The following is an 11,241-nucleotide window of genomic DNA, read 5'->3' as shown; positions in this document are numbered from 1 at the left end:
TTACGTGATTATGATATGTTGTTCGAGATTGAGTAGGTGTTAGATCAATCTTGATGAGCATAACTCATAATTTTCTCACGTAACGCTTGAAAGTATAAACTTCAATACAAAATTACATAAAATTCTAATCAAATTTACATAATTTCATATTCACGAATCCAAATTCATGCTCCAAAAACAAAGACCCTGCCTGTTTGGTAGAGGTGGAAAATTGCTTATTTAATTCTTCCTAAGAAACACCCCCGCCTTACCCAGTAGGACTGTTTGGTGTGCCGCAATTGTATTGAGAGTTTTGTAGAAAAGCTATTTATTTATGCACTCTGTGACCATGTGAAGATGAGGATTGATTAAGATCCATTAAAGTGAGAGGCTAGTGGAAACAGGGGAACAGAAAAAGAAAAGGAATGCAGTACAGAGGAAAATGATTTTAGACAAAGGAGAAGGACTGAAATTTGACATCACATGCATTATTATTGCTAAAAAGGAAAAGCAGGTTGTCCCAACCCACTCCTCCATTACAGATTTACAGTCTTTAATATGAGTGTTGTACTGAAAAAACCCAAAAAAGCTTGAAAGCTGCTTCTCACATGGCCTCTTCTTCCACCTTTATAGCTGTGTGTGTGTGTGTCCCTAATGACTTTGTCCTGTTGAGAGGTCTGAATCAGAGGGTGGCTTTGCCAGCACACTTCACCAAAGTCTACTGGCCTAACTGCCTGCCTAAGCCTTAAACTGAGGATGTGTTTGGCAACATGAATTTTAGATTTTGGATTTTAGATTTGAGTTTATTGGAGCTTTGGACAAAATTTAACACACCAATTATAGGCAAATTGGAAATAAAATATTGTTAGGGTACTACCTTTGTTTTTAATTTATGTAGGACAGGTGGACTTGGGCATGTGCTCCCAGGGTTATAGTAATAACCCAGGAGGAGGAATAGATGAGTTAAACACTAATATCAAACTAGTTTTTGTGTTGTTTTATCACTCTGCTCCATTTGTTGCAGGGAGGAGTAAGAAAGGCCTCAGCCCTCAGGCAGTAATTATTGTTGTCATGGACAAGAAAAGAACAGTGAACATGATGATGAAATGTAAATCTTAAGCTAGGAGTATGAGTTTGAATTTTGATGGATTTAAATAAATTTTAATATAATTTTATATTATATGGTATTCAAATTCTATAACTTCAAATTCAAGACCTTTTGAAACATAGAATTAGATTATTTTAGAAGATAAATTTTGGGGTTGGTCTGAAATTTAGATTTTATATAAATTTGAATGAAACTTTTCAATTTAGTATCACCTCTTTGTCCAGATCCAAAGTTACTCAAAGTCTCCAGAAAGTTGTAACGCTTTCGATTTATTTCGCCATCATTTAATATGGATCTCGGATTATTATCTAAAATAACTTTATCGATCATATATTTTAAAAATCTTGTTTGGAACTTAAATACAATTAAAAATTAAAAAATATTTAAATATTAAATTTTTATATATATTTACTTTCTTAATGTTTTTCAAATTCTATGCCGAGCCCAAACAAAAATGTACGAAGGGATTTATTTTTTTATTTTTATAAACGAACAAATCTTGATGATTTGCACTACTAATTTTTTTAAAGTTTTAAATCATACTAGTGTAAACTTTTATCTTTAGTATTTTACTCGGAGAGAAGAAATAATAAAAAATATATTTTTTAAAAAAATTTTGAAAAAAATATTTGACCAAATGGGTCTTGAATTTTCATAAATTCACCACATTTTAGTGTTGTTGGGCAAGAGGATGAGATGGAAAGGGAATAGTTTGAAATTAGTGGGTAAAAGAAAGAGATATTTATTAATTAAAGGGAGTTAGGTTGCCAAACAAAAAACTTCAAAACAATGGTTTTGTGTATTGAATGAGGTGAAGAAGCTTAGATGAACTAATATAGAAATAGAAATAGAAATAGGATGCTTGCAGCACAAGTAACCGACCATCTCAATTATACCTCATCTTTATGATTTCAAACTCCTCTTTGGATTTTAAAATTTTAGATTTGTTTTTTGGGAAATTTTGTTCTTTAAATAATTGCCTTTTCAAATATTAACATGGAAGCATAAAGTAAGAAATAATATATTAATGACCCAAATAATTAAGGCGTTTTCTTTAAGATAATTGTCTTTTCAAAACTTAAAGTTTGTCAATGTTTAAACTTTCGAAATAGTTACCTTATGGTCCTTACCTAGCTGCTCCCGGTTCCTTCTTGTACTTCTTCTGTAATGAGAGCTCGGAGAAAGAAGAAATAAGAGGGCCCTAGAGCCTGTTCTGGTCAATAATGACTAAAATAAATTTAATTGATATAAGATGATAATATGAGAAGATTTTTTTCTATATTTCTAATATCATCTTCTCCTAGAGAATTTTTGACAAGGTACTCCAAAGCATATCAAATAATTTGCATTTTGGGATTTAAGAAGGTTTAATTTGTTGTTATTTATAATGAAAATTTTGAAGGGAGTTACTTTCTTCTTATGAGACTTTTTTTTTTTTAAATATATACTTTTAAGATTCTAAGGGGTATTTGTTTTATCTGAGTGACTTTTAAATAGAGATTTCGAGTGGCCTCTAAATATTAGTTATGTCTCAACTGATTTACTAAATAAGTGAATCAGTCAAACTTATAAACATGATTGATTTGGTGAATGGAAAATTCAGATGCACCTTTTCGTTTTTATCTCTTCTAAAAATTAAAAATGACAAAACATTCAATATTTAAATGGTAAAACTAAAATAATATAGTTTATTTTTTGTATCAATAAATTATATTATTTTTGTTCATAATTATTAATTAATTATACATAAAAAAATATTATTTTTATTACATTTAAATTTTAGTTTATGTAATTATTTATTAGTTTTATCAAGCATTCATGCTTTTAAGAGTTGAAAATGTTAAAATTGTATTACGCATGCATATATTAGATGCCAAATATTTAGAGTTCAATATATAAATTCAGTGACCGGTTCAAATTCAATTCTGAAGTGATTCAAAAAATTGTATTTGAATTTAATGTTTAGCATTTAACCCTTAATTTTACCAAATATTCCTTAAAAGATTCAATATCTTTCTAGATAATTAAAAAATTCTTTAAAAAAATAACATAAGCCAGCAATTACAACTTGTAAAATAGCACAAAATTGTGATTGCAACTCAATAGAAAATGAAAATAACTTGAAGAATAAAAATAGTCAAAAGAACAATTATTTTATATGTTAAGAGGCTATTGAAATGACTAAGTTTAGGATATGGATTGAGATATAGTATTGTGGGTGAGTCATGTTGTACAACTTTTCATGTATATATTATATGTTAAAATATAATATTCGAGGAGTTAAATATAGGACTTCGATGTCAGAGGTCTCAAGTTCGAACCATCACGAGCTATCTTTTTATTATCTAGGCCATGTTTATCATCTGTGCGGCCTTCCCCTTATTGGCAATCATTAGCAGTTCCATCATCTTACTTATTTGGGTCTAAATGTCTTTGATGTTGTTTAGCATAGATTTTAAATTGAATAAAAAATATTTTATTCGAATTTGTGTTTAGTATGGAAATTTTCGGTGAAAGAAGTTACGTGACAAATACAACCTTAAAGTTTATTTAAGTTTGTGTTTCACTAAGAAGATGCATGACAACTCATTATTGAAAAATTACGAAAGGATTTGAGTTTCACTTAGAGGGGCACAATGAGTCGTAATTAGAAAGGTTATAAATAGTGATTAATTATTAAATTAGGTATTCCTCAAACGACCAATATACTGAATTTTTAAAATAATAATAGAAAATTTTTTGATTCGCTCGAGAGGGCATTTCTTTTATTTAGTGGCATAAACATGGAAAACTCTTCATCATAAAAAATATGGACTTGAGAAGTAATTTTTTTAGTGAATTCTTAGGTTAATCATTATATATGTTGTACATTAATTGTCTAGGCATTGTCTTTATTTGCTTGTGATAGATTTTATTTTATAAATTATAGAAAATATATTGATAATTAACTTCCTTTTATTTAATTTTATTTTTCATAGAAGTATATAAGATGCTTACTATTATGAAATTTGTGGGCATCCTCAATTCCAGGAATAATAAATCTCAAATTGAACAGGATCCTCAAATTATTGTAACAGCAAAACCCAAATTTAATAGGATTCTCAAATTATTGCAACCAAATTGGCTGGGATCCTCAAATCATTGTAACAAGAAAATCGCCTATGATTCTTCACACATTCCTATAAATAGAATTTGAAAAATTTCTAAGGATTTGGATTGTATATTTTAGGGATTTTGATTGTAGATATAAACATCACAGAAAGCATAAATTATATATACACCTCTATTTTCTTTATATTTTTTTTCGTAAGTGTCAATTATAATGTAGGTCACATGAAGTGGACCATTTCATTTAATTATTTATTAAAAAAAATTATTTGCAAGTTTTGGGGTATGGGTTCTCAAAAATAAAGGAATTTTTTTAAAAACAAGGGAAGCAAATGAATACTTAAATTGTCCTTATTCCTTAAGTAGAACTCAAGGTTTCCTTTTTCTTTGTCCTCCTTATAATGACTCCCACTTTAAGCAATGTACTAATAGTTCTTAAATGAGTTAACTAACTATCTCAAACACCAAAATAATCAACATATAATTAAATTAGGGCCACTCACCATTAATAAATATCTGAAAATACCTAATTTTTAAATTTTGATGGCTCCATTTTAGAAAATTAATTAATTAATGTGAGCTACTTAAACAATTTGCCTTGTTGTTTTAGAAATGTAAAAGTCGCAAAGATATTCATCAATGGCTTGCTATTGTATTGATTTAGTACGGTTTTTTTTTTCCAAAAAGAAAAGTGCCCTTATTTGATTTTGAAAAATAAAGGCCACATACGTTGACTTGTTAATTGCTTTCATGTTAAATAAAGTTTCATTAAATACTCATTTTTGTTTTCAATTAATGAATAAACTGCTAAAGCACTATTGCACCGTTTCATTAATTATACAACCTACCAAAACATGACTTAAAAGATTATGGTAAGCCTATTTGTGAGAGGATAGAGGGAGGTTCACCCGTCCCCATCTTGGACCCCCTTCTCTCAATCTTTCCCGTCTCTTCTTCTTATGTTAAAACTCGAAACATCTAATACGAAACTCATATACTCTAATTATGAAAATGTCTTGTAGTAAAAAAATTATATATTAGTTTGTGATTGATTAATAATGTCATCTAAGCTACTATTATTTTCTAATGAGTTAGTCTAATTTCATCACATTTAGAAAAATCTTAATTTACATTTCCTACCAAGTAAAACCTTAATTGGTGATAGTTTTCCAAAAGCACCCCCCTCCAACCAAATGGAGCTCCATAATTTAATACCCCTAAGGAATGGCCTCTTGAATTTGCCTAAGTTCATATATACACTATATAATTGGCTCATTAGAATGTGTTATTAAGAAGAGTTCATATCTCCCCTTCAAGTATAATAGGATACGCCCTGCTAGTGAATTAGTTTAGTATCCTTAGTACAACAAATTGAAGTCCTGAAACCTAATTATAACTAAATCAATCATTTCAAGACTATCAATGTTAGGGGTGAACATTTGGCCGATTTAGTGAATTCAGTTAATTAATCGAAATAATCGAAAAATTTTGATTAAAAAAACTCATTAACTGAACTGATCGAAATTCTATATTTAACCAAACTCAAAACTAATTGAACCAAATCTCAATTAAATCGGTTAACCAATTTAATATTTTAATATATATATATAGAAAATATAAATTATATATATAAAATTTTAATATATCAAATATATAAAAAATAAATGAAATTTTAGTATATGTATAATATATAAAATATTTAATATATAATATATATATAAATTTTTATCATTAATTTAAACTATTCGGTTAATTCTGTTAACCAAATTAACCGAACCCAAAAATCGAAAACCAACAACAAAAATAAAAATCGAACCGAACCAAATCAACAAAATTTTATCTGTTAATTCGATTAATTCAATTTTAACTAAATTATGCTCACCCCTAATCAGTGTTGATCACATTTACTGGGAAATTGCTCTTACTTCAAACCAAAACATCAAAGGGTTCAAACTCCACTCTTGCCAACTTAAACGTACCTTCCAGAACTAAGTCTGCAAGAATCTTTATTGAGTACTTTACTCGAGACCAATTCACCTTAAACAATTTCATTCAATTTCTAACTGTGTTTATACTATAAATTTTTAATAAAATTATTTTTAAAAAATTTAAAAATAGAAAATCATGAACCACGCACGTGCCCATGAACGTAAGCCTCCCGTTTCTTGTGCGCGCGCGCGCACACAGACGATTAACCCCGGATATCTCCATCATCAACTCTGCATTTCGCTTTCACAGTTCAAAAGGAATTTTGCCTTTTGAGATATATTTTCTTATCCTGAAATTCAATATTGGTTCTCCAGCATCGAAGCCCCAAAATTCTATCAGCACCGCCCTTCTATCTGTCTCGATATCTCACGAAATCATTTTAGCTTTGGACTTATGACCAAATTCTTCTTCTCGTCCCTCAACTTTCCCCTGTAGGGCTCTTTTGCTTTCTGGGTTTTGCTTCCTGTGAGCAATGATGGTTGTCTTCTTTCTCTCTCTGAGATCCTCTGATTGATACTGTTAATTATTGCTCTCTGTTCTTGGCATCAACTCAATTGGGTATTGTTTATTTTCCCTCGCGGCACATTGTTCTGTTGTTATTTTCAGGTTCTTTGTCATATTTCTGATGGGCCTTCCTGCAGGTATTTCGACTTCTGAAATTAACTTATGGGTTCTCATCTGTTGTCTCTTTGTTTAAGCTTTTAGCAGGTTGTTTCCCTCCAAACGGGTATGTTCCTCTTTCTTTTTTCGTAAGCTGAGTTATTGTACAGTTGTTTTACTTGTTGATTGTTTCTTCTTTTCCATTTCTGCCTAGTTCTTTCCTCGCCCTGTTTGTTCCCGCCTTATTTAGATAACAATTGGGTACTTCATGTTTTTCTCTTCTCAGTTGTCTCCATGAACTGTTAATCTCCTGGGAACTTCTTCTTCTTGCGTTCGTCACAGTCGTCTTGTTAAAAGCTGATATTTTCTTATACTTTCTGCAACTTTTCCTCAAGCCCTTGTTGAGTTGAATTCTGCCTATTGAGGGTTGGGTTTAGCTTCTGCCAAAAAAAAAAAGGTGCTCAGTGTATACAACAATCCGTTGCTTTTTAAAAAATGCCTCCTTCAGACTTACCTCTTAGGTGGGAGTGCACCGGAGACCAGTGGTGGTATGCTTCTCCTGTTGATTGGGCAGCTGCTAATGGCCACTATGACTTGGTCCGGGAGCTCCTCCGCCTTGACAGCAACCACCTCATCAAGCTCACCTCTCTACGGAGAATTCGCCGCCTTGAAACCGTCTGGGATGACGAAGAACAATTCGATGATGTAGCGAAATGCAGATCTCAGGTTGCCCAGAAGCTCTTTCTGGAGGGCGAAGCCAAGAGAGGAAAGAACTCTCTCATTCGAGCTGGCTATGGTGGGTGGCTCCTGTACACTGCTGCCTCGGCTGGAGACTTGGGCTTTGTTCAAATGCTGCTTGAAAGAGACCCTCTTCTTGTATTTGGGGAAGGAGAGTATGGTGTTACTGATATACTTTATGCTGCTGCCCGGAGTAAGAATTCTGAGGTTTTCAAGGTTGTTTTTGATTTTGCTGTTTCGCCGAGGTTTTCAAGTAGCAGAGGAGAGTTGGAGGAGCACATTGGGGAGATCCCTTCTGTTTTTAGGCAAGAGATGGTGAATAGAGCTGTTCATGCTGCTGCCAGAGGTGGAAATTTGAAGATTCTGAAGGAGCTTCTCAGTGACTGCTCTGATGTTTTGGCTTATAGGGATGTTAATGGCTCAACTATCTTACATGCTGCTGCTGGCAGGGGGCAGATTGAGGTGAGGTTCCCATGATAATGTGCAAAATTTATTTACTTAATTTATGTATTTGCTTTTGTTTTTGCTGTTCTGCACCAAGTCTTTGGTTTTTTAGGACCTGATTTCTCTATTTAAGCTTCCAGTAACTTGGTAAGTTTTATCCGCTTACTGTCCATGTAGTTGATGGCAGCTTAAAGATGGTTTCCTCTGTTTTGCTAACTACTTATGTTTACTAGAGCAGCCAGCACTTTATATAAATTGTTTTATTTTTCTTCTCTTTTTCTTTTGCCATGAATATATGATGGAAGGAAATTGTAAAATTTTTTAAGCTATGGACAATATCTAGTCACGAGGATATAAAATGCTGACAATGTTAACAGGAAATGGTTTGGGAAGGCTCCCTAAAAATTGGGCACTGCAAACTGGAATGACTTGCACAACTACTATAATTCTTGTGATTATTAAAATAAATAAATAAATATTGTATCGTGACCATCCTAATATAATATTTCCCCCCTCTCTTCACATAGCTTATCCAGAATGATTTATGAAAGGGAAAATTAGAAAAATGAGAAGAAAAAGTTATAAAAACAGAATTTTTGTTTTCTTTCCATAACAGTCCTGTAGCAGTTCCATTAACGGCAGCTGTAGCAGCCATTATGCAACTATAGCTCTCTGTAATGGTCACTACGGTTGTGACTTTTATTCCTATTAATTTAGCAGTGCATAGCTTTATTGGAAACCCAAAAATCTACTATGCTGTGGATCCCATAACTCAGTCTGGATAAAAAATCATGGCGATTTAAAGTTGGGCCTAATATACTGATTTTGAGAAGGCTTCTTGCAATTCTACCAGGAATGCTACCATAACTTGGTATATAATTAGCAATCTTAAATTAGAACTGATTAGACAAATTAAGTTTGATTTCTTAATATACATCTGCCTGTTGGAGAAGGGAAGGGGTTTCCTAATAGATAGCAAGATGATAAATACTTTAGGTTACACCATCCTTAAATTGCGTATATCTGTATTTGGGGTCATCCAGGCCATGCCTTGGGTTGAATATCAAATCATATTAGGTTCCACTATTCCACAGTTTGATACTTTAATTTGCTAAATTCATGTCATATATATATATAAAATTTTCAGAACTCAAGCTAGGATTAGAAAATATCTTTAACCATATTAGGTTTTGTGGAACTCAGATTATAGATTTCATGTTCTGGGCATATGAAGTACAAGCGTAAATGGGACACACACAGGGCTATGTTTCTTCCGTTATTTTAATTTCAATTGCTGCAGGGGCATGTTCTTATGAATGATCTTGTATATTATGCAGGTAGTTAGAGAGCTTATATCATCCTTCGATATCATCAACTCCACAGACAATCAAGGCAACACAGCATTGCACGTGGCTGCTTTCAAGGGCCAATTAGCTGTCGTTGAAACCCTTATTCTTGCATCTCCCTCTTCCATCAGTTCAACAAATTATGCTGGTGAAACAGTTCTCCATTTGGCTGCATCTGGTTTCCAAAGTCCTGTCTTTCGAAGGTTAGATCGGCAGATTGAGTTCATGAAGCAGTTAGTATGTGGGAAAGTTGTCAATGTTGAAGGTATCATCAATGCAAAAAATAAAGAGGGAAGAACTGCCCTTCATATGGCCATCATAGGAAACATCCATTCTGATCTAGTTGAACTCCTGATGACTGTTCGTCCAATTGATGTGAATATCCGAGATGTAGATGGCTTGACCCCACTCGATATCCTTAGGCAACGGCCACAATCTGCATCATCGGAAATACTAATTAGGCAGATGATTTCAGCTGGGGGAATATTTAGCTGCAGTGATTTCACTGCAAGAAGAGCAATTGTTTCCCACCTAAAGAATCAAGGCATTGGAAGCAGCCCTGGGACTTCTTTTAGAATATCCGACACAGAAATATTCTTGCACACAGGCATTGAGCATGGATCAGATGCCAGTGCAGGAATGAGTCCACATTCAACTGAACCAAGTCAAGTGGATTCTGGTAATGAGCACGATAGCTCATTAACGAATAAGAAATCAGGTTCTATAAACTTTGCTGCACAGCATTTGAAAAACCTGCTCCGGTTGTCACGGATGAAAAATAAAAAACCTGAGAGAGTCAAGCAGTCAGGAGATGATAACTCAGCAGAATCGTATAAGAAATGGAGTACTTCAGATGAAGTTCCTACACCGCTTCGACAGAGATTTTCAAAGCCCTCTGCACTTTCTAGTAACAAGCGGACGCTTTCTGTTAGGAGTAATCAGCCGAGCCCAATTGCTAAGAAGAGATTTGCTTCAGGGCTAATGCGTGGCGTTGTGCAAGCCATGCCACACTTAACAATACCGCGCCGATCACCTTCAAGTTCGTTCTCAAAATCGTCATTTTCTTCACCCAACTCACTGGATAAACAAAAGGGTGTTTATATTGGGAGTGATTTTGCAGGACCCTCTACCTCAGATCAAATATTTGATGACAGAACACCAAATTTGATTCCCAAAGAAGTCTCATCCAATAAGAGTTTGATGAACCAGTTGTTCTGTTTTGGTGCCCCAGGCCTTTCTGCAAAAGAACCAGTTGGCAGAAACCCTATGTATAAGCGCTCTGTTCTCTCAGTCGCATGATTGACTTCAAAAAAGGAGGTTTATCTTGAGACTATAGGGGCACAACAACAAAGAAGGAAAGCAAGTTCATGGATCCATCCAAGGCTGCTGATAGGATAAGTTGCATTAACTACTGCTTAAAATTTTGCCTTTTATTGTCCGTCTGTCTTCTAAATGTTTGTAAATTATGTACTTCTTGGAAATAACTGTATGCTAAATTATGTTTCTTGCATTACTGTGTGCTGAATAGAAAAAACTTTCTATTTCTGGTAGAGAATCCATCATCAGAATCTGCCCTCTAATATGTGAAAAACTTCATTCAACCCTATCAAGAACTGAATGACATATTGCTTATCTTGATATTTCAAGAATTCCTGAATAGCATCACAAGTGCATGTTCTTAAAACACCACAAGAACAAGTGGGAATCTGATTATAGTTAGCCAATTCATCCCATAAAGATTTAAATTTTGTATAGTAATCTCTTACCGACATGTTTTCTTGTACTAGAATGGATAAATCCTTTTGAAGTTGAAAAATCCTTGGTCCATTTCCTTGTGTAAATCTGTTCTTGAGATGTTGCCACACATCCTTGGCAGTGTGAGAGCAAATAATGCTAGCCCCAATTTCTCTTGATACTGAACTAATGATC

At 33.4% G+C, this 11,241-nt stretch overlaps 1 protein-coding gene across 3 annotated transcripts; it reads left to right on the top strand.

The window, feature by feature from the left end:
• Positions 1-6,378: 6,378 nt before the first annotated feature.
• Positions 6,379-10,867, top strand: LOC131167825 (uncharacterized). Of its 3 annotated transcripts, XM_058126787.1 has the most exons (4): positions 6,379-6,742; positions 6,826-6,911; positions 7,071-7,984; positions 9,304-10,867. In XM_058126787.1, the coding sequence occupies exons 3-4, from the start codon at positions 7,280-7,282 to the stop codon at positions 10,609-10,611; spliced, it is 2,013 nt and encodes a 670-aa protein (XP_057982770.1). In that variant the 5' UTR covers positions 6,379-6,742; positions 6,826-6,911; positions 7,071-7,279; the 3' UTR covers positions 10,612-10,867. The 3 variants fall into 3 exon arrangements, with proteins under 3 accessions (XP_057982770.1, XP_057982772.1, XP_057982771.1); XM_058126789.1 differs by having other exon boundaries at positions 6,389-6,911; XM_058126788.1 differs by lacking the exon at positions 6,826-6,911 and having other exon boundaries at positions 6,455-6,825.
• The last annotated feature ends 374 nt before the right edge of the window (positions 10,868-11,241 follow it).

The sequence above is a fragment of the Malania oleifera genome, chromosome 11, assembly GCF_029873635.1.
Source record: "Malania oleifera isolate guangnan ecotype guangnan chromosome 11, ASM2987363v1, whole genome shotgun sequence".
NCBI lineage: Eukaryota > Viridiplantae > Streptophyta > Magnoliopsida > Santalales > Ximeniaceae > Malania > Malania oleifera.
The sequence above is the reverse complement of the archived record's forward strand: the minus strand, read 5'-3'. Positions and strand labels throughout refer to the sequence as shown.